Source organism: Neoarius graeffei, chromosome 12, assembly GCF_027579695.1.
Source record: "Neoarius graeffei isolate fNeoGra1 chromosome 12, fNeoGra1.pri, whole genome shotgun sequence".
Taxonomy (NCBI): domain Eukaryota; kingdom Metazoa; phylum Chordata; class Actinopteri; order Siluriformes; family Ariidae; genus Neoarius; species Neoarius graeffei.
In genome coordinates, this window is record NC_083580.1 from 9,734,415 (window position 1) to 9,759,309 (window position 24,895).

Consider the following 24,895-nt stretch of genomic DNA (forward strand, 5'->3'; position numbering starts at 1 on the left):
CTGCAGCACGCCTGGCCTGCCGATACCCATCAGCTGCCTCAGGAGTCCTGGAGGTCAACATGGCCCAATAGGACTCCTTCTTCAGCTTGACGGCATCCCTTACTTCTGGTGTCCACCACCGGGTTCGGGGATTGCCGCCACGAGGATTGCACAGGGATTGCACGGGGATTGCAGCTCCGAACAGCTGCGTCCACAGTGGAGGTAGAGAACATGGTCCACTCAGACTCAATGTCCCCCGCCTCCCTCGGAAGCTGGGAAAAGCTCTCCCGGAGGTGGGAGTTAAAGACCTCCCCAACAGAGTGCTCAGCCAGACGTTCCCAGCAGACCCTCACCATACATTTGGGCCTGCCAGGTCTGTCCAGCTTCCTCCTCCGCCAGCGGATCCAACTCACCACCAGGTGGTGATCAGTTGACAGCTCAGCCCCTCTCTTCACCCGAGTGTCCAAGACATAGGGCCGGAGATCAGATGAAACGACTACAAAGTCTATCATCGACCTCCGACCTAAGGTGTCCTGGTGCCACGTGCACTTATGGACACCCCTATGCTCGAACATGGTGTTCGTTATGGACAAACCGTGACTAGCACAGAAGTCCAATAACAAAACACCACTCGGGTTCAGATCGGGGAGGCCGTTCCTCCCAACCACGCCCCTCCAGGTGTCACTGTCGTCGCCCACGTGAGCACTGAAGTCCCCCAGTAGCACAATGGAGTCCTCAGTCTGAGCACCCCTCAGTACCTCTCCCAGGGACTCCAAGAAGGCCGGATACTCTATACTGCTATTTGGGCCGTAGGCACAAACAACAGCAAGAGCCCTCTCCCCAATCCGAAGGCGCAGAGAGGTGACCCTCTCGTTCACTGGGGTAAACTCCAACACATGGCGGCTGAGCTGGGGAGCTATAAGCAAGCCCACACCAGCCCGCCGCCGCTCACCACGGGCGACTCCAGAGAAGTGGAGAGTCCAGCCCCTCTCGAGGAGCTGGGTTCCAGAGCCCAAGCTGTGCGTGGAGGTGAGCCCGACTATCTCTAGCCGGTACCTCTCAACCTCCCGCACAAGCTCAGGCTCTTTCCCCCCCAGCGAAGTGACATTCCATGTCCCAACAGCCAGCCGCTGTGTCCGGGGATCAGGTCGTCGAGGCCCCTGCCTTCGACTGCCACCCGATCCACACTGCACCAGTCCCCTACTGCTACCTCTGTGGGTGGTGAACCCACAGGAGGTCGGGCCCACGTCACCTCTTCGGGCTGAGCCCGGCCGGGCCCCATGGGCAAAGGCCCGGCCACCAAGCGCTCGCATACGAGCCCCAACCCCGGGCCTGGCTCCAGGGTGGGGCCCCGGCTGCGTCATACCGGGCGACGTCATGGTCCTCGGTTTTTTCTCCATAGGGGTTTTGGTGAACTGCTCTTGGTCTGGCCTGTCACCTAGGACCTGTCTGCCTTGGGAAACCCTGACAGGGTCATAATGCCCCCGACAACATAGCTCCTAGGATCATTCAAGCACACAAACCCCTCCACCACAATAAGGTGGCAGTTATCGCTGTCCATGCTGTAAAATTAATGCTATTCTCCTGAGAAATGTGAAAATAAACGTTGACAAAAATTGCTACTATGTTTGTTGTTGTGAACGAGCGAGTTGCCAGAGGTCCGTAACCGGGGTCCGTACCGTAGGATACGGACCTGCTCGCCAGCCAATCAGAGTGCAGGATTTGATCGAAACCGGACCACGAAAAAAAAAAAATTTTATCAAGCACAAAACTATTGATAAATCGCGGATCCTGGAAAAAGGCAGCCTTGCTCTAGGGCTAATCTCGCATGACGTCACACGTGGAACCCCGGTTATCTGGGTCATTTCAGTTCATCTAACTCCGTGCTTATGTACTCGCTGAAATTGGATATTGTTGTTGGAATCTTACAAAAATAAGGATGGGAAAGCGCCTAGTTGTGTTTGGATGTTCAAATCCATAGACGACAGGACATTCGGTTCACAAATTTCTAAGAAATTACACTAATCTAAAGTGACAGTGGGTGAGGTTTACGCAAACGAAGCAGGCAGATTTCGTGTTGCCTACTAATAATAAATCTGATTCATCAAGTGTTCACCACCACTAGAACGACTACATGGGAATGACTGGAGCGAAAAACAAATCCATTGATTTAATAAATAACATTTGATTATCTGACATTTGGTCAATTCCCCTATTATCACCCACTTCGTATTTTCTTTCAGTAATTACACTGAATAAGTGTACGTTTTATTTAAAGATTATATTTCTGCATTTATTGAGGTACATGTAAATATTTTCCCTATATTCTGCAATGGCCAGCTTGGAATAAAAATCCACAAACCAATCTGTGTTTCTAATTCTCTCTGGCTGGTAGTGCGCTATCGGCAGTGAGTGGGACTATCGTGAACTGGCAGTTTCTCATCTTGGGGGCTGGAAAAGATAACCATTTACTCCAGAATATCCTTGATAATCATCTGCCGCTTCAGCCGACATATAAGAATCCCAATCACTATCAGAATTCTCTCCAAAACGTGATTCCATATCGAGACTGGTCTAACCACTGCTGCGCACATGAACAAAATTGATACCTGGATTGTTACACGTGTGACGTCACGAACGCCTTCGGGATCTTCCGGTTCAGTCTCGGCAGATTCCGTGAAAATCGGCTGATTTTATTGATTTTCCATTAATTTATGGCCCTTTGGATCAGCTCTGGTTTGAAAACACATGGTCAGTCAACATCATGATTGTTGCTTTGTACAAGAAAGGGAAAAAAAGAAGTGGAGTTTAGAGGCATTAATTTCACTTTAAGCAACTTGCATACCCGACACCTTTCCAGGTTAAATCCTTAAACATTCTGCGCAGTCAAACCCAATTGGTGTTGAAAGAACGGATCACATCCTTTTTGTACTATATTATTATATATTTACACTTCATTCTGCCCATCACACACCCAGAGAAATCCAATAAGCTTTGATTTTTAAACGAGCTTCACTTCCAGTATGCCATGAAGCCTTTTTTTCCCTCCATCTGACATTATAGGATGTCTGATTTTTCACTCAGTAATGGACAGGACTGTCCTTTACTGAAGCTTCATTACAAGGGTGAACAAGTCCTAAAACCATTAGTCAGCCCAGGTAAGTAAAAGCCCCAGTGTGCTCCAGTGATCAGGCGAAAAATGTATCTATCTCAAGAAAAAGCTACGTTTTTGCTTAATATGTTTAACCACAAAGTTATACGTTTTACAGCTTTATGCTACAACCTATTTCACAATCAGTTTAATCAGGATTTCTACATGCCTGCTCTTTTTTTATATTATTATTATTATTATTTTAATTTTTTTAAAAGATATTCATACTACAACCCCAATTCCAAAAACGTTGGGACAAAGTACAAATTGTAAATAAAAACAGAATGCAATGATGTGGAAGTTTCAAAATTCCATATTTTATTCAGAATAGAACATAGATGACATATCAAATGTTTAAACTGAGAAAATGTATCATTTAAAGAGAAAAATAAGGTGATTTTAAATTTCATGGCAACAACACATCTCAAAGTTGGGACAAGGCCATGTTTACCACTGTGAGACATCCCCTTTTCTCTTTACAACAGTCTGTAAACGTCTGGGGACTGAGGAGACAAGTTGCTCAAGTTTAGGGATAGGAATGTTAACCCATTCTTGTCTAATGTAGGATTCTAGTTGCTCAACTGTCTTAGGTCTTTTTTGTCGTATCTTCCGTTTTATGATGCGCCAAATATTTTCTATGGGTGAAAGATCTGGACTGCAGGCTGGCCAGTTCAGTACCCGGACCCTTCTTCTACGCAGCCGTGATGCTGTAATTGATGCAGTATGTGGTTTAGCATTGTCATGTTGGAAAATGCAAGGTCTTCCCTGAAAGAGACGTCGTCTGGATGGGAGCATATGTTGCTCTAGAACCTGGATATACCTTTCAGCATTGATGGTGTCTTTCCAGATGTGTAAGCTGCCCATGCCACTAATGCAACCCCATACCATAAGAGATGCAGGCTTCTGAACTGAGCGCTGATAACAACTTGGGTCATCCTTCTCCTCTTTAGTCCAAATGACACGGCGTCCCTGATTTCCATAAAGAACTTCAAATTTTGATTCGTCTGACCACAGAACAGTTTTCCACTTTGCCACAGTCCATTTTAAATGAGCCTTGGCCCAGGGAAGACGTCTGCGCTTCTGGGTCATGTTTAGATACGGCTTCTTCTTTGAACTATAGAGTTTTAGCTGGCAACGGCGGATGGCACAGTGAATTGTGTTCACAGATAATGTTCTCTGGAAATATTCCTGAGCCCATTTTGTGATTTCCAATACAGAAGCATGCCTGTATGCGATGCAGTGCCGTCTAAGGGCCCGAAGATCACGGGCACCCAGTATGGTTTTCCGGCCTTGACCCTTACACACAGAGATTCTTCCAAATTCTCTGAATCTTTTGATGATATTATGCACTGTAGATGATGATATGTTCAAACTCTTTGCAATTTTACACTGTCGAACTCCTTTCTGATATTGCTCCACTATTTGTCGGCGCAGAATTAGGGGGATTGGTGATCCTCTTCCCATCTTTACTTCTGAGAGCCGCTGCCACTCCAAGATGCTCTTTTTATACCCAGTCATGTTAATGACCTATTGCCAATTGGACCTAATGAGTTGCAGTTTGGTCCTCCAGCTGTTCCTTTTTTGTACCTTTAACTTTTCCAGCCTCTTATTGCCCCTGTCCCAACTTTTTTGAGATGTGTTGCTGTCATGAAATTTCAAATGAGCCAATATTTGGCATGAAATTTCAAACTGTCTCACTTTCGACATTTGATATGTTGTCTATGTTCTATTGTGAATACAATATCAGTTTTTGAGATTTGTAAATTATTGCATTCCATTTTTATTTACAATTTGTACTTTGTCCCAACTTTTTTGGAATCGTGGTTGTAAATATACACTTTTGTTAGCTCCTCCAGGCTGAATGAGCTTATGCAATCACGCATCGTCCATCGTTGTCTGTCCACAATTGACAAAAATCGCTACTCTTCTTACAGGATTGATCAGATTTCGATCAAACTCGCATACAATGTTCCCCATTTGGGCGTGCATAAGCGTTGTCAAGATGGTGGTGCCACCTGTCATATTTACGATTTTATGGGCGTCTGAAATTTTTGTGTGACTCATCACGTTAAACACTACTCTTCGTAAACTGCTGGGCCGTTTTCACTGAAACTCACCCAGAAGACTCTAAAGACATTACCAGAGTTGTTCACCAGGTGGCGCCACCTACCATGGCTGAGGCTACGCAGGGGTCACGTGCAGTTTCACGAAAATCGCTACTCCTCCTACAGGAGTAGTCATATTTTGATCAAACTCTTGGAATGTTCCTAAGGTTGGTATGTATAAAAATTGTCAAGATGGTGGCGCCACCTGTCATATTTAACATTTTATGGGCGTTTTGAAAATTTTGGGGTGACTCGTCACACCAAACACACCTAGCAGTTCATAAACTGCTAGAACGTTTTCACTGAAACTCGCCCAGAAGACTCTAAAGACGTATACCAGCAAGAATTGTTCACCAGGTGGCGCCACCTACCATGGATGCAGCCTCACAGGGGTCATATGCAGTTTCCCAAAAATCGCTACTCCTCCCATAGGATTGATCGGATTTCAAACACACACACAACAACAGTGGCTGGTATGAGCTCCAGCGTCATTGAGGCTTTTTTTTAATGAAAGTTATCATTGAGAACATTTTTTTTCCTGTGAGGCAAAAGTAATCACTAGTGAGACCATCCTTAAAAAAAAAAATCAGTTTCCTGTCCACTGGGTGAGCAAAAAAATTTTCACTCGGGAGGGAGGGATTTTTTTTTTTTTTTACTATATGGATGGATAAGAAATCACAATGCTGTGTTTGCTTTTTCTTTCAGTACTTTTTTTATTACAAAAGCAGACACATTTAATAAAATATGACAGTTTAATCAACTGAAACTTGTACAAAAACTTTGTTAGCATTTTAAATGCTGAGTGCAACATTTGCAACACTTTTTTAAAAAGGTACTTAAAATGTCCGACACACGGACTTTTTGTAGTTCTAAATAGACTGTTAAGCCTAGTTCGGATGAAATTACACTATTAAAATGATCACTGAATGAGTTGTTTTTCTGATTTTGTTGTTCGCTAGAATACCATTTTGCGATTTCACACTTAAGCAAATGTTTGAAAACTCCGGATCTCCTTCCTTCATGGTGGCTGCCATTTTTTTGTGCCGTACGGCGCATGCGCAGAGCTGATTCAATTCTATATTCTGCGCGGAATGCAGGGCTTTCCACAAGCGCCGGCTGCCGGCCATACAGCCGACTACACAATTAAATCCAGCCGGCTACTTTAATGACTATTTTTGTAGCCCACAGGCTCTGAATATTAATTTTCGATTTTAATACAATTAAATGTTTATCTAACGGACTGACAATAATGTCAAACTGAACCGTACTCATTTGTGATTCGCGCTGTTTGTACTGATAATAACCACAAATTCCCCGCCGTCTTCGCTGATCAAGGGAGAGTAACTCATCCGCGGCCCCGACATGCAGTGTGTGTGTGTGTGTGTGTGTGTATGTGTGTGTGCGTGCACTTGGCGGAGGCAGTAGTGTGTCGGGGCCGTTGGAGGGAACAGAAGCAGAGATAACACTTATTTTGTCTCCGGTAAACCAGTCTTCTCTCGTTCAATTACGTGCTGGCATCAAAAGACACCGTTGGTTGTAAATGAACCCAAACTGAGTGGTTGGAGTGTATTTTCATACACAAATGGAGAAATGTTCGCTGAGTGTTTAATTGTGTCGCCCCACTGCAGACCGTTGTCGTTGTTAATTCATAGCATGCTCAGCTGCGTGAATGTGTCATGCACCGAAAATAAGAGATTTACAAGCCAGGAACGCCTCATGATGCAATACGCAAGAAAAGAAAGAAGATTTACTGCCATTTTACTTTGAGTAAAATGAATAAATAAATGGTCTGTGGAAAATACATTTACACTACGTTCAGACTGCAACCTGAAACGACCCATATCCGTTTTGTTGTGAAATCCGATTTTTTTGTTAGGCCGTTCACATTGCCAATTATATGAGACTTGTATGCGATCTCCAATATGAACGGAAAACGACCCAAAAGTGTCCCGCATGCGCAAATTGACACGTAATAAGCACATCTACGTAATACGTAAACAAAAAAAAGCGCACTCTTCAAGTTTAATGATTTTCTTTTTTGTTTGTTTGTTTAATTATCTGGTTAGTGTTAAAGTGTGAGGTCTCGTGTGTGTTTTTGTTTCTGAACTGAAATGAAAATGTGTAGCCTGGTAACGAGGGTTGACTCCTTAATGTCTATATAAGTGCACTACATGTTACTAGGAAGTAATGGATTTTTAAACTCTATATAGTGCACTCGAGCTTCAGTAGGCAGTCATTTGGGATACGGCCGCTGTATTACCAAACTCTTAATTCAGGCTTAATAATTTGCACATATTTATTTCGTCATATTAATAAACTTTTTCTACATTTTTATAAATATTTATTTAGACTGTTTATAGCCAGCTGAATTCTGCAACTTCTCTCAGCGCTGGCTCAAGGTGCAGAAACACCAGTGCAGTTTGCGATGGAGATGAGGCGAGACCTGGCGATGTGGTTTTTGTGGCGGCGGCGGAACTCACACAATAATCTGATTAATGTGGGCAGCAGATTAATGAGACCGAAGGTGTCAAATTACTGGAAATTTCCAGAAAAATCTTATCTTGTAATACAGGATGGTTTAAGTTATAAATCGGTTATAGAAACTGTTTTATTTAATCAGGCTAACAGATCAACATCCAGGTCCCGACCAAATCCACCATTAGCTTGATCAATTCTATAAAAGTCTATTTAAATTCTGAAAACTGTACAAATGTTGTTGTTTTCCACCAAAGAGGCGGGATTAGCCAACGCAGAATAGTGACATTTGTCTCTTGTTGATGACGTGTAGGTCGCATGAATGCGACCTGTCCGGTCAGACTGCAGTCGCATGTGAAAATATCGGATTTAGGACCACATATCCAAGCGGCCTGGGTCGCATGTGAAAAAATCGGATCTGTGTCGTTCAGATTGTCAATAACAAATCGGATACAGGTCGCATATGGGCAAAAAAATCGGATATGGGTCGTTTCAGGGTGCAGTCTGAACGTAGTCTTAATCCTGGGAACTGCGTGCACAGGAGTTTTTGTGTTTACTCCCTCCCGGCTGGCTAGTATGAGCCTTAGTGGAAAGCCCTGGGAATGCGTAAATGTCAAGTTCGATTAGATTTACGAACCCCCCAAAAAATGTCGAAAAACCGGCGTTAAAAAAAAAATTTTCAACCGCACAAACGGCACTCACCTGGCCGGTGGACCGGAAACAGAACATTTTTTAATAATGGCCTGATTGCTAGCATATCTGTCCAACAACAACAAAAACCCCCAAAACTAAAACCCTTGATATGTAATTGTAATGCTTCTGGTGCCTAGGCTACTGATTTGATTTGTCCACCTAGACAATATAAAAAATATTGGAGAGAATGTGGTTTGTTGAATTTTTTTTTTTTTACTTTCATTCAAAATGTGGTCTTGAACCCAATATGCAGTTTACCCCCATCTTGTAAAGGCTCATCAAATGAAACAGAGTAAATAGTAAATTACAGCATTTTCCCTAGCGTGGTGACTTTGAAATGACTCTGAAATGGAAATGCAGTCTTACGTGTCTGCTGGTGTGCCGTGTTCCAATAATAACCAGCCTACGGGACAGCAGGGAGCAACAAATTAGCTTACTTGTTGCTTCACTACAATTATTTCAGCTTCTTTTAGCACATGTTCTTTCGCAACACAGCTGCAGCCCTGTTTTTTTTTTTTTTATACTTTTATACCTTGAATTGCAGCTGATATTATTGTGTTGCACAAGACTGTCAGGTTCTTTCACGTATTTAACGTATGGAGTAGCTGCTTTGAGGATTGGTCACTTTGAATAACATTGAAGCAAAGGTAAGGGTTAAGGTTAAAAGAAAGTCTGTGTAATTAGAGGCCTCGTATTTGTAGGTAATGTGTGTTGACGTAGCAGAATAAGTCATTGATGTAAATCATCAGGCAGAGAGACGTTAGATCAGAGCGAGAAGTAATGACATCTCATCTCATTCTCGTTATCTCTAGCCACTTTATCCTTCTACAGGGTCGCAGGCAAGCTGGAACCTATCCCAGCTGACTACGGGCGAAAGGCGGGGTACACCCTGGACAAGTCGCCAGGTCATCACAGGGCTGACACATAGACACAGACAACCATTCACACTCACATTCACACCTACGGTCAATTTAGAGTCACCAGTTAACCTAACCTGCATGTCTTTTGGACTGTGGGGGAAACCAGAGCACCCGGAGGAAACCCACGCGGACACGGGGAGAACATGCAAACTCCACACAGAAAGGCCCTCGCCGGCCACGGGGCTCGAACCCGGACCTTCTTGCTGTGAGGCGACAGCGCTAACCACTACACCACCGTGCCGCCCAAGTAATGACATTTTAAGAAGTATTTGATTGTGAACACTGAATGTTGAAAGATTTCCTGTATCTCATCTGTTCAGAGACCATGGCTCTAGTTAAAAGTGGTCACTAGTCTGAAATAAAATGTTTGTTATTCCATGAAATCGAATCGTACTTGAGCTGATAGGCGATGAGGTGCATAGTGCCGAGATTGAATGGAATAACTGTTTTATTCTATCCACATTCACTGGATTTTAAGAAACGGAGCATTTTTATTTTTGACTTTTGCAAATTCAATAAATAAAAACTTTTTATATAAAACGGCCGACAAAATCATTTACACTTAGGCAGATTCTTAAAAACCTATCAATACCTGCACGAGCTGACTTTCGTGTTTTTTTTTTTTTGTAGAAAGTGCCATCTTGCTGTAGTGCCGAGTTATAGACTAGCTTTAGATATTTATTTAACTCTTCCTTGGACGTTTCAGTGATGTAATTTTAGAAACAAATCTTAATGCTTAAAGATGAAGAAGGTAAACAAACTGGCGAAGTGACAGGAGCAACTTGTGGAAAAATGCGATAATAGTCTCATCTCATCTCATTATCTCTAGCCGCTTTATCCTGTTCTACAGGGTCGCAGGCAAGCTGGAGCCTATCCCAGCTGACTACGGGCGAAAGGCGGGGTACACCCTGGACAAGTCGCCAGGTCATCACAGGGCTGACACATAGACACAGACAACCATTCACACTCACATTCACACCTACGGTCAATTTAGAGTCACCAGTTAACCTAACCTGCATGTCTTTGGACTGTGGGGGAAACCGGAACACCCGGAGGAAACCCACGCGGACACGGGGAGAACATGCAAACTCCACACAGAAAGGCCCTCGCCGGACACGGGGCTCCAACCCGGACCTTCTTGCTGTGAGGCGACAGCGCTAACCACTACACCACCGTGCCGCCCTGCGATAATAGTACTTGAGAAAAAAAAAAAGATGCGCTCTTACCATCAAATACTTTTATTCCATATTTTGTTGCCCTTTTTTTTTGGGGGGGGGTTCGAGTAGAGTTTTTATGTCGTCCTCGGTTAGTTCAGCGAAACGCTCCGCCATTTTGTTTTTCTCTACTCACGGTATATGAGCTGATATCCTAGTAGTAGAGTAGCCAATCAGAGCGCACGACTGCTCATATCCAGTGAATGTGAATAGAATACAACCTCTTATTCATAGCCATAAACACATTGTTAATGGTTCAGCATTAAAGTTATGTTGCACCACTCAGTCATGCCAGTTGCTTATCTGAACCTTTATAAGCCTGGAATTTTCTGTACAAATTTTAGAACCAGTATATATTTTTATTCCTCTTCCTTATTTTTGTTTCTTAGTCTCATAAATATCATTTCATACATATTGCTGCTTTATACATGATTGCAGATTGTGGTTGAAATGTGGCTTTGCATGAGCAACACATTTCATTTCCTTTCATTTCTACTCATCACTTTCACCATTCAGCAGCAGAGCGGTTCTTATTTTGACATAAAAGTGGCGCCTGACAGGAGCAGCACTCAATAAGTCCAATAAAAAGACCCATCCGAATAAATGCAATTTAACAAGCGTGGTTTTTGGATTGAGTGAAAAGCGGAGGGAAGGAGGACAGCGATTCTGTCTGAACAGCACAGCAGGGCTCCGTTCCTCACTGCAAAGAGACGAGAGCGGCGCGCCGTGTAAAAGTGTAAAAGTATTAATTGTGTTTGGGGAAATGTTGCTTCTCTGATGGAGCTGTTTTTATTCTAATGAAAAGAACACGGGGTGATGTATGGATGAACGAAAGGAAACAAAAAAAAGGGGGAAAAAGTGCTTTAGTCTGAATGAGGCGTATGAGGTAGTGGAGGAACTAAATGAAGATTTTTGCCGGCTAGCGTTCAGGCTGACAGGAGCCAAGCTGAGTCCCATTAGCTGGCATAGCAGGCCTCAGCAGCAGGTGTAATTGAACAGAGTTCTCCAGCCCGGGCCACGAATGCACAGCCTCCCCCCGCTTAATGAGAAAGAGAGAGGCAGAGAATGAATCACTGAACACTAGCATGAGACACACTCTGAGAAAGGAAAGGAAATTCATTACTGTTTCCCTTTAACGTGGAAAGGTAATTAATGTGACAGCATGTCTTTTTTTTTTTCTCCCCCTCCATCCCTTCTTAGTATGGCGTCCTCTCTCTGAAAAATGTGAAATATTTGTAAGTCATTTGTAAAGAGTTCTCGCTATTTTATGAATATACTGTCTCGCGAGCTAATTGCCTTCTCATTTCAGAAGTATGTATTGTGAATATTTCACGTTAACACAAGCCCAAATCTTTTCTTTTAATAAGCGGACCTCCGCATTATCTTATCGACGAGCAGTAAATCAGCCTCGTTTGCATATGGTCGAGAATTATATGGATGGTATAGCCTATGAATAAAAAAGCTAGGGGGGGAGGAGGGATTCTCATTGTCCTCATCTTGCAGACGAGCCTGATCAGCAGGATCCTTGAATCCCGAGTGGTTACTTCACATTAAAATTCTCATTTCTTTGTAATGAAACTGATCTAAAACCCAGGAGTGCAGTATATGGACGATCTGACGATTGGGGAAAATGCAACCTGAAATCCAACTTCAGTCCCAAAAGCTTTAACTTTCTATCCAACGGGTTTAGAAGAAGTGCTAGATGGACGAGGCTGATTAATTTGCCCCCCACACACACACTTTCTAATCCTGATGAGGGCTCAGAATCTATTGACATGACAGTGCTTAAGCTAACAAGCTGTGTGGAAAGTAAGTTTATTTATGGTCAGTAAATATTTTATTGTACTCTACTGTCCTGGGGCTTCTTTTGCATTATTTAATTGTGAATCTGATTTGAGGGAATCGATGAAGCTTGTCATTTTAAGGGTTTTGTTTTATGGAGGTTTGTACAGGGAAAAGAACAAGGAGTCCAAGCTCCAGCTCATTTATTAACTGAATTAATAAGCTTTAAATAAATTAGCGCTGATGTGAATTCATGAATATTTTAAATATTGCTATTAAAATGAATGATAGCTTTGAAGCAGCTAGCAGTGCGTGCATTTTAAACTGAATTGCAGCGATTTTAATATTTAATTTTTTTCATATTATTCAATGCGTAAACACTTATTTAATTTGAATAGAAATGGAAATGACTTCAGATTTGTGTCTGAGCGCATCTGTACCGTAAGTGCCATTAAAATTAGGGGTTATGACAAGCCAACAACGCCAGTGTTTACTGATTGTACAAAAGTTAGTGATCAGGTTATATACGGTTATAAGGAATATACAGTGCGATAGATTTCACTTTATCAACATGAGACACGATTATAAATTACATTAGCTGCTAAAACTACACTCATCATGTATTGTTTTACCTAACGGGCATATCCGACGCTCACTGGCCATCTGAGTTTCCAGATCTGTCTTTGCTTAACTCCTTGAATATTTTCTATCGTGAGTACGATCATTTAAAAAGCTTATAATTTCTGCTTTCCAAAGAAATTTATCTCGTTAAGATCTGTTCGGTACTTTGGGAGTAACGGCAGGTTAAAGTTGGTACAACAGAGTAAAAACTCTCCGTTCGCGGGACGTCAGGAAACTGCCGGTGCGTTTCTTTTTGAGTCACGGGAAAGCACTCAGGCTTTCTCTCTCTCCTGATCGATTTCTGACTGGATTACTCGTGAATATCAATCAGATCACTTTTATAGGGATGTTCTCTCGCTCTCACTGTTTCTGATGAAGTGTTCAGCAAAATTTTCCGCCTGCTAGTTTTGATGTTATGCTTCGCGGGAGGCTTTGAAGTGAGTTTTCATAGCTTTACCTACTTATTTTTTTCAAATCAAACTGATTTCATGTAAATAAACAACTACAGGGTGTCTCAAAAAAATGTACTCACACTTTGAATGGCGAGAAAACCTTTATTTATGAACATAGAGTGAAATGGAATAGCTTCGAATACAGAAGACAAATGTAACTGAAGAATCATGTTCGCAAATGTTCAAATCGATGACCATTATTGTCCAGACAACGCTGATAACATGCACCAAGGGATTCGCAAACGTCACGAAACAGGTCATTAGGAATATCGCGACATTGTCTTTCAATTTCCAATTTCAATGCATCAATTGTTCTTGGTTTGGTGCGATAATTTCCTGCCATGCTGTGATTAATTAATTACACCTGCAACACAAAAAAGGCAGCATGTTAGGGACAGTTAAAGTGTGAGTACATTTTTTTGAGACACCCTGTATTTTAGAATATACACTACCGTTCAAAAGTTTGGGGTCACTTTGAAATGTCCTTATTTTTGAAAGAAAAGCACTGTTCTTTTCAATGAAGATCACTTTAAACTAATCAGAAATCCACTCTATACATTGCTAATGTGGTAAATGACTATTCTAGCTAAATTCTACTAAATGTCTGGTTTTTGGTGCAATACGATATCTCCATAGGTGTATAGAGGCCCATTTCCAGCAACTATCACTCCAGTGTTCTAATGGTACAATGTGTTTGCTCATTGCCTCAGAAGGCTAATGGATGATTAGAAAACCCTTGTACAATCATGTTAGCACAGCTGAAAACAGTTGAGCTCTTTAGAGAAGCTATAAAACTGACCTTCCTTTGAGCAGATTGAGTTTCTGGAGCATCACATTTGTGGGGTCGATTAAATGCTCAAAATGGCCAGAAAAATCTCTTGACTATATTTTGTATTCATTTTACAACTTATGGTGGTAAATAAAAGTGTGACTTTTCCTGGAAAACACAAAATTGTCTGGGTGACCCCAAACTTTTGAACGGTAGTGTAACTAGAGTTGTTTTGGTGAAAAATATTGAGATTTTAGTGGTCAGAATGATATTTTAAAAAGCCAGAAGTCAGAAACGCGAGTGTCAGTTTCAGTTCAGTTAATGTGAATCGTTTATTGGATGTGGCTCTCACGTTTTTTTCGAGGTTCGCCTTGAAAGCTGTGAATATTAATCGAAATGATCATTTATATTCTTTCATATAAACACTAGTAGGCCCTACTTTTGAGAAATACAAAGGCCTACAGAGTACAAAGGGGATTAGAAATAATCTTTTATTACTTTAATTTGATCGAGAATGGTAGCTGTGAATGACATTCACTGCTTATTTGTGCATATTTTATCATTTAATATGGATTTGTCCTTCTTTGTGATGTATAAATGAGATAAGATCAGCTTTATATTGCACAAATAAAGCCATTCGGTGAAACTTTGAAGAAGAGTGTGTACCAATTTAACGTTTACCTAATTAGCATAACTAAATTTTCAAACTTTTGTATTTAGTATGCAACCATTTATGTGCCTGTTAATTTCCATGTAAATATCTTGAAAAATAGAAAAGTTATTAAGAAAAAACATTTGATCTCATTGGTTAACGAGGCCCGTTTTGGACCATGTGACCCTCGGACAGAATATTACGGCAGTTTTCTAAAAGTTGAGCCGTTTCTTCAGTGTTTGATTTGTAATATCTCAAGAACGGATAAACACATTTTAATTCTGTAAAAAGTACGATGTTCTGAATTCACTGAGAGCCGTTTGGATTGAATTTGAATTTTCACCTGATATGCCTACTGACAGAAACAGTGCTGTAGTGTAAAGTCTCAAATCCAGTTGTTAAGAAGGTGTTGATTGATTTTCCATAGCAGCAGCTCAGACTGTAGTTCCAGTATATTCCATAGGTTTATATTAATACACTCGTTCAAATACATTATCATTTCTGTAGTAACAGCACAGGGATTTGTATGGTGTGTGCACCGTGTACATGGACTAAAACATGTATTTGTTGATGCACTGGTCTCTTTTTTTTTTCTTTTTTTAAAAGCTTTTTGAAGGAGTCTCTAGTGTCACGATGTACCATTTTAGAGGTTCACTTTGTCGTTTTCACCCTGCACCCAGTGTGCACCCTGAAGTACACTTTATTTTTGGTTTGGAGTGTGTTATTCTACTTGTACTAATGCGATTTGCCAATTACATTGTTTAATTTATTGATGAGTGGCACACAGTCATGTAGCGATTCACCCAATTCACAATTCGATTAGGTTCACAATTTGATTTTCCCACAATATTTTTTTGAAAAAAAAAAAATGAAGCAAATTTTATTACCAAAAAAAATTGCACGGTTTATTTTTCTATTCTTTATCAACTTAAATATCCCTTTTGTTAAGTAAAAAACCCTTTTGTTTCATTTTCTTAATAACGAACAATAATTATACACAGTTGTAAAGGTTGGAGTAAAATATAATAGCTTATTAACTAAAATATTCCTTTTACTAAAAGTGAATAAAGTTAATAACAGACTTTTTCTTAATTTTTTTTTCATCTACTTCTTGTTTCTTTATCTTTCAGCAGTCTGTACAAAGAGAGTTCGGATTTCTTGTTCAATCTGTTTGTACAGTCAATCACCCAACAGCTCTTTCCCGTTTTAGATGTTTGGGGTTTTTTGTGTGTTTTCATAGCATTTAGAGCTGTGTTACTTCCGCCTCAGGTGAATTCAATAGCAGGAATGCACATGTACGTTATTGTGCCTTCTTGGTGTCTAAACAATGCAATTATAGCTAGAGTAAACTCAGATTATGCAGCCTGATGATAATCGTGATTCAATTCGAATTGTCAGAAATTTTTATCGTGATTTCTGATCGCATGATATATTGTTACAAGCCAAGCCACATCATGCAGCTATAGCTGTGATAAATAGTCACTTAGATACCTGAGCTGGGGAAATTTGGCTGTGACAAAGCACTTATAACTAAGTTTCCTTCCATAAATGTTAAATAAATATCTGCTAACCCCCCCCAAAACATTCCCGCATCAATTATATCTTCTCATTGATTGATTGATTATACATTTTACTTAGTTAAACATTGTTTTCGAAATCCATTCATTATTAAACTTAGATTATGTTGATTGTCTTCTGTACAAGTCCTAGTGGGATGAGCTGCTACTATAGAACGAGTGTATAAACACATTGGCTGTGTCTGAAATCACTCACTCACTCCCTACTCACTATCTAGGAAATTTTATAGAGAGGACTATATAGTGAGCTCATTGGTAAAATGCAAAACACTTTCGAACACTACTCCATCGCGCCGTTATTTACGTCATTACTGTCACACAATTAAAACGTGCCAGATCATTCGGCTGGTGGGTTTTCAAAATAATAAATACACGCATGCATTTTTGTGATAAATGCATATTATACTGAGCGTATTTCCCACATTAATCAATACAAAGTACTTTGTGTCTGCTGCATCTTTCAGTTCTTTTAAATCAAGGCTGAATACTTTTTCTTCTTCGCCGCTGCCTTTCATTAAATCAAATTTGAGGCTTTTGATTAATTCCTCGCTCTGCACTCTAACTTTTATTCTCGTGTTTTATCGGTCTTGTTCTATTTTAGCTTTTTTCTCTTCTCTTTAATTGTACTTGAATGTCCGTTTGTCTTTCTTCCTCCGTCCGTTCACCCCAACACATTTTTTTTCCCCCTCTCTCTCTTTCAGCATGACCGTGATGCACGATATTGCTTGATTAGTGACCATCGGTTGTGCATTACTTTTCACAATGCATTGTGGGATACTATGAGTCCACTATATAGGGTGTAATAATTCTCACTATACATTCGGACAGCACTACAAAATGGCAAACTCACTATATAGTCCACTATGCAGTGAGTGATTTCGGACACAGGGACTGTTCCTGTTACAGCTGTCTGAAAATAATGTGCACCTTCTGACCAATCAGATTCAAGCTTTCAACCAAGCTCTGGTATATAATAAATAAAGTGTATAATACGCTGTTGGTTAACAAATGAAAAAAATGTTAGGAGGTCCTATAAATTTATAAAAAAAAAAAAATTATAGGAGGTCCTTTAATTTTATCTTGGTGAAAAGGCTGAGCGTGGTCGAGATTGTGGGTGTGTAATGAGAGTTTTCCTGCCTATAGGCTCTGCATTTACTTTGTCTGCCCTCTCTTTTTGCTTTCTGTTGATTAGGATGAAATTGGCATGCATTTTTGCCAGTTTAGGATATTTTTTTTTTCTTTAAAAAAAAAAATTATTATTATGTTTGGCCTCCAAATGAAAGGAGCACTCGAGCGTCTCGGACGTTTTTAATGAGAACGGTAAAATAACTGGGTGTGAGGACGAGGAAGCTAATAAACACACTTTTGTTTGGCTTTAGTGAAGCAGAGCTGAAACCCCATCACAGCGTCAATCCGAATTAGAGCATTTGGATGAACGATTTCCAGTCGCCTCCCCGGATAAACCTATAGGGTTTGGGATTAGCAGGACTGTCTCTTAAGTGACATCAATATCTCATGTTCACTTCCCAGTGCCTCTTCTGAAAAGCAGTGAAAGGGTTTGGAAGATATGAGTGCCAGAGACATTAGCATTCTTTCCAGAGATATCCTCCTAACCCTGACTTCCCAACCCCTCCCTGCTCAAACTATACCCCTCTTGCCTTGTTATAGATTGTGACCGGCGGTAAGTGATGCATTATTCATACCGGCAATGTCGTCTGTTGATGGATGGCTGTTTGAGAGGCCTGTCCGTTAAATAAATCAACACATAAAAATGCAAATTCTCACATTTCGAGAGGGAACGTGGCCAAAGTCCTACTCTAGCAGCCACCCCCACTCCCTCCCCCCCTCCTTTTTGGCACTTGGTTGCATTCTCGCCGTATAGTTTCCCGAAATGTAGATGTATTCTCATGCTCGTGGTGGTGGGTTTTTTTAAATTATTTAATTGGCGATCTATTTATGGAACGACAGAATGTAAGTGTATATCTGAATGTAGGTGAGATTGTTGTTGTTATTATGGTGATGAGTTACAGTAAGGCTGTCTTTTGGACAAGATCACTGACTAAGGCCATGTACACACACAGCCGGGTATTTTTAAAACCGAACATCCCCCCCCCCCCCCCCCCCCCGTTTATAAAAATGTTTTATCCACACCACCTCGTCTTCGAAAAAAATCCCTTCCACACATAACCGAACATCTGCGTTTTCAATCACATTCATAAGCATTCCAAACCTGTAGATGGCATTATTTCCCCAAATCCTACCCCCTAATCACATCAGAATAGCCCTCTGTTGGCGTCACTTCCGCCTAAACATAAAACATCGCGCCAAGCTCATTCGTCTGGACAGACTCGGAGACAGAATTGCTTCTAAACACAATTTTGGAGTATAAACTTCAAAAGACGCAAGAAAACGTTGATTGGGAATCTTGTCAAACCAAAGATTAGTTGGGCTTCTAAAATTAAACATGTAAATAGCACCTGCACAATAATTAACGCTTTCAAGGCACTACTCCGATCCATTACTCTTTGTCCATGCTTAATCTGGCTTCTGCAGTAAACAAAGGTCGCACGTGTGACATCAGGGCAGATTTGTTGTCATTTTTTTGGCGCAGATTGTGACGTTCTAAAACGCAAAACTCCAGTTATCTCTGTCTACACGAAAAGGCATACACGGAGTTTTCAAAAATCTTCACTTTGCCCGGAGTTTTTTTTTTTAAATATTCGTTTTTGATGTGTTTTCATGTGGATGACAGGCCAAAACGTAGAAAAATATCTTCGATTTAGCAGATACCCGGCTACGTGTGGATGGGGTCTAACTGTCGAAAAGAAAGATTTAAACCAGGCATAAAGAGCTTTCTAACAACAAGTAGTAGTGATCCATTCTTAGATTAAAGCCACGTAGCAATAAGGAGCTGACTGCATTCTGTAATGTTGCTTTATATTGTTTTTATAAACAGTTTTCTATAGGGTTCAGTATTGTGGTGTGTATCCTGTATCGCAACAATATCTTCAAGCATCATGTGTCGTGTGCACTCTGAATTGAGGTCAGAAATAGGGTAAAATGGTACATTTAACCCTTTGGTGACTGACCCCTTGAAAATGGTTCCTCCAGGAACGATGACGTTTCAGTTGTCAAGACAACGGAAAAACTAAAATACAAAAACAGAAAGATACATCACAATGCTCTTGTGCACAAAACAAAATGCTCTTGTATTTTAGTTTTTCCATTGTCTTGACAACTGAAACGTTTAAAAACGTTTAATGGTTCCTGGAGGAACCATTTTCAAGGGGTCAGTCACCAAAGGGTTTAAAAAAAAAATCCCTCTAATCTGATTGGTTAGAACAGCTATGATAAAAGTGGAAGTCAAATCACAGGTTTATATTAATGCATTAGATCATCATCATCATTATAGTCCTTCGCTCATCTGACCACAAGGCCGATGAGTTATTGCCATGTCGTGGCGTCCGTCCGTCGTCCACAATTCAGTTAAATCGTATCTCCTCTGTCAATTCTCCACGAATTTCCATTCCAATTGTTTTTTGTTTGAAAGAACTCATCACTCCACGCAAAACTCGGTCGTTGTTTTGTCAAATTTTGTGTTAACAAGTTAGTAATTAGGCCAAATGAACTAATTTTCCAGGCCCCTCATTTGAATTCTGTCTCCTCTCTTATTTGTCATCCGATTTCAGTTCTGATCGATGTTTTGGGTCGATCTTCCCTTGAGGAACAAAACTTGGCCGTTTTGTTTGATTTTCCTGTTGTAAACAAATTGTTTACACTTTGTTTATTTTCAATTAAATCATATCTCCTCCCTCAGTTCTCAAATGATTCCAGTTCTGATTGTTGTATCTGAAAGAACTCAACCTTCTGCACAACACTTGGTCATTGCATTGTCATCTTTTTGCTAATGAACTGCTAATTAAAGGGGAACAGAGGGCAATATATAGAGTAAATATAACAATAAAACACACATTAACGAACCTTATTCAAGACTTACAAAAGTTTTTTGTTCTAAGGTTGGAAAGTTATAGTGTTTTTGAAAGTAGCTCGAGCAAACTATTTCCGCAGTTTGAACAGCCCGCCATGATATTAATTTTATCCAATCAGAATGCACGTTCATTTTCTCTGCGTAACACTCATGACGTATGTACGTGCCCAGTTGTGTTGGCTCATTGAGGTTGGGACTAGCACGTGTGAATCGGAAAGTAGGATGAATTGTAAGTGATCGGCTACACAATGCCACAGTGTGTTGCTTTCGGGTGTAATAACAGGACCGATGGAAAGCATAACGATCCTCCAGACGTGTCTTTTGCGGGATCTCTTCGTACGATTCGACAGAGCTGTCGCTTTCACTTGATGCGCCCGACGCCATGATTACACGCTTCTCTCCTAGTGCAGTGGGTAGGGCTGATGTCACGGTCTTTTAAAAATGGCGACTCTTGTGCCGTTTAGCGTACCGACTATTATATTTACAATTACCAAGATATTTCGTTGTTTTCTAGTATATAAATTTGATAGAATACTTAAGAATACGTTACTTTGTCACATCAGCAACTGTATATATTATATTTGGTACCCCTTTAAGTCACCTCAACGAGTTTTCGGACTTTTCACTTGAATTGTGTCTCTTCTCCCAGTCCTCACTCGATTTCAGTTCTGATCGAAGTTCTGGGTCGATTTCCGATGAGGAACAGAACTCGGCCGTTTTGTTTTTTGATTTTCCTGTTGTAAACAGTTGGTTTACAACTTTTTGTTTATTTTCAGTTAAATCATATCTCCTCCCTCAGTTCTCGAATGATTTCAGTTCTGATTGTTGTCTTTGAAAGAACTAGTCGTTCTGTACAAAACTTGGTCACTGTATTGTTAATTTTTTGCTGACAGATTAGTCATTGGGTCAACTTAATACATCTTCTCCTGACTAGAATTGTATCTCCTCTCATTTATCATGCGAATTCAGTTCTGATCGATGTTTTGGGTCGATCTTCCCTCAGGGAACAAAATTTAGTCCTTTTGTTGATTTTCCTGTTGTAAGCAATTTGTCATGGAGGTTGGTCCTCTCTCACATTTCAGTTCTGTTTGATGTTTTGGTCGTCATGGTCATCTTGTGCAAGGCAACTGGATATTCCTTTGGATCGTAGAGATCTTGATCAACAACTTAACGCCAGGTTTTCTGAGGGCAGCCACGAACCTTGGAAGCATTCACTTCCTGGCACTGGACACGTTTCAACCAGTTGCTTTCATCACGTCTCTCTACGTGGCCAAACCAACGTAACCGACAGTGTTGTACCTCGTTTTCAATCGAGTCAACGCCAACAAGACTCCTCAGTTCATCTGTTGTTGATCATTATAATTGTTGTATCATTTTTTAATATAGTAACAGGTAAATAACAGGAACGTGAATGGAAGAGGCTTCACATAACAAAAAAAATAAAATAATAATTTTACAATAACAAAAACAGATTTAAAAATATTCCCGATTTTCTCCCACCCCCATCAGGCAGCGCTTCCCTTTCACACGACAGCTCCCAATCAGGCAGGCTGAAGACTATAACATGCTTCCTTTCTCAGAGGAAGCACATGAAGCCAGCTGACAGCATCTTTTCAAATTGCTGCTCATGCAACATCAGGGGGTGGCGTAACACGCACTGAGGAAAGCGCTATCCGCCTACTTCTGCATACATGAGCTCGGCCAATTTTGTTATCTTGGACTCCCAGGATTTGAACTTGCCATATCCAGATGATCAGGCGAACACTTTTCTGGTGCGGCCTAATATTACCGTATTTTCTGGACTATAGAGCGCACCTGTATATAAGCCGCATCCGCTCTATTTTTTAAAAAAAAGATATACAAGCCGCACCGGGCTATAAGCCGCAGATATCTATGTTGAAAAATTAGATATTTACTGCATGTACAGAACGATTTTGTACTGTAAATGTACATGTATGTACCTGAACAGATTCTTTCCGAACAGTGCCTTTTAACACGGCAGCAACTTTGCTGATTAAAACGGAACAGAACCAAGAGAAAATAACCGGTATTTATTTACCTTCATTTCTCCTGTGTTTGAAACCACAAGTCACTTTAATCATCTTTGCTGGATTTGAAAATAATTACCAGTTAGTAATTTGTCATGCGTGTTCTATCTGCTAAAGATCTGCTAATTCTTCTTTGCATTGATTTTTCGTCTATCTTATTTTTGATTCTACTTCCGGTTAGAGCGCCCCTAGCGGTGGAAGAAAAATCCACAGAATAGCCGCACCTTTGTATAAGCCGCATGGTTCAAAACCTAGGAAAAAAGTAGCGGCTTATAGTCCAGAAAATACGGTATGTTATGTAACAAAGAAAAAAGTTTTCAGAACGTAAACTTTAACATTTACAGAAGGAGTCTCCAGCATCAGTGCTTTGTCGTCGTCGCCATCGTCATCGTCACTGCCAAACCTGATCCGGGCTTGAGGCGAACCATGTTTGGTTGACTTGGCTAGAATTGCAGCATCATATGGGCAATTTAGAGTAGCCAGTTAACCTAACTGCATATCTTTGGGGGAAACCGGAGCATCCGGAGGAAACCCACACACATGCAAACTCCACACAGAAAGGCCCCCATCAACCACTGGGCTCGAACCCAGAACCTTCTTGCTGTGAGGCGACAATGCTAACCACTACACCACCGTGCTGCCCTCTCAGTGCTTTGTAACGATATCCTTTTTTGGAACAGTCCGTATATTTTCTGTTTTCCACCACAGGAAAGTCTTCAGGACACAGAACGTTGTGCTTTCTGGTTCCTTTTTTTTTTTTCTCTTCTCTCGCTGACTGAACTGACAATCGCATCATCAGTTTTTCTTTGGCTAATCAGACACAAAGTGCACCACCACTCTTGACAGAGCAGTTAGGAGCCTTGCTCAAGGGAACTTCAGCCAGTCCTACTGGTCCAGGGAATCGAACCAACAACCTTTTGGTCCCAAAACTGCTTCTCTAACCATTAGGCTTCCTCATGGCTTTTGGTCTGTAGTAATGAACTTTAATTATTAACCAGTTCACTACTTTTTCACCTCGTCAGTTATTTTTGTAAACAGACATGAACCTGGACAAACATACTCAAGCTTGTAGTTTCCCAGTGGCCTTGCTAATGAATTTATGCTGTGTCCACCCTTAAGAATGTGGTCAGTTATTTTCTTCAACAGAGTAGAGCTGATATAAGACATGAATAACTTGGGGGCTTGCTTTTCTTTTTTCTCTTCTTTTTTTTTTTAATCCACACATAATAATGTAAATTTATGCTGCTTAAGATTAGCTGACAATTATATGAACATCATATTAAGAGCGTTGTCTAAGAATTGCTCTTTAATACATGTTGATGTCGTGTACTCATCTGACTCTCTATTCTTACTGAATAATTTATCAACCCCCCCCCCCCCCCCCCCCCCGACTGACACATGGAATCTCATTTAGTCTAATCTTTTGTTTATTTTATTTATGCATTGTCTCTTCTGAGGAAGGCAGTATCTCCTTCACATTCTGTCCACGTGCAGTTTCTCTGTTTCAGTACCCTCGACTTTACCATTCACTGCTATTCAACAAAACGATTAGCTTATACAAAAGATCCCAGAATTAAGCTAATGGAACATTCCTGAGGTATACGAGTTAGCTTTGTAATACAGATATTTACACTTTTTAATCAAGCTTTTGTAACTTTTCTCTCTCTCTTGCAGGTTGGATCCCTCTCTGATTGAACTCTTGGATATTTTTAGTCCGATTTGTAACACAGAGAGAAGCAGAGTCAGCTCGTCTACACACAGAAGTCTCACTGGCCCTCGTCAGCCTCTCAGTGCCATTCGGACCTGGCGCAGCTCTGGGCTTTCTCCCCAAGGCCAAACACAGGCCGAGCTGCAGGAGAGTCAGATTCTGGAGGACATCTTCTTCATCTGCTAAAAAAAAATTCTTCACTCCAAGCTGTAACGAGAGCCCAAACGCCTGTTAGTGATTTACAGGGAGCTTAATCGCTAACCATAAAACAACTATTTAATTTCTAATTTCATTACTGGATTTCTAATTATTTGTTCAAATGTTGGTCTGGGGCGGCACGGTGGTGTAGTGGTTAGCGCTGTCGCCTTACAGCAAGAAGGTCCGGGTTCGAGCCCCGTGGCCGGCGAGGGCCTTTCTGTGCGGAGTTTGCATGTTCTCCCCGTGTCCGCGTGGGTTTCCTCCGGGTGCTCCGGTTTCCCCCACAGTCCAAAGACATGCAGGTTAGGTTAACTGGTGACTCTAAATTGACCGTAGGTGTGAATGTGAGTGTGAATGGTTGTCTGTGTCTATGTGTCAGCCCTGTGATGACCTGGCGACTTGTCCAGGGTGTACCCCACCTTTCGCCCGTAGTCAGCTGGGATAGGCTCCAGCTTGCCTGCGACCCTGTAGAACAGGATAAAGCGGCTAGAGATAATGAGATGAGATGAAATGTTGGTCTCAAATGACTTTATGATGCCTTTGTATTACTGCCTTAATTGTAA

At 41.1% G+C, this 24,895-nt stretch overlaps 1 protein-coding gene across 1 annotated transcript in view; it reads left to right on the forward strand.

Annotated features, from left to right (window-relative positions):
- Positions 1 to 24,577, forward strand: part of kiaa1328 (KIAA1328 ortholog) — a 49,338-nt gene extending 24,761 nt beyond the window's left edge. The window contains exon 11 of the mRNA XM_060935508.1: positions 24,101 to 24,577. Within this exon, the coding sequence (XP_060791491.1) occupies positions 24,101 to 24,320 (220 nt within the window). The 3' untranslated portion in view covers positions 24,321 to 24,577. The remainder of the gene's footprint in view (positions 1 to 24,100) is intronic.
- Positions 24,578 to 24,895: the final 318 nt, after the last annotated feature.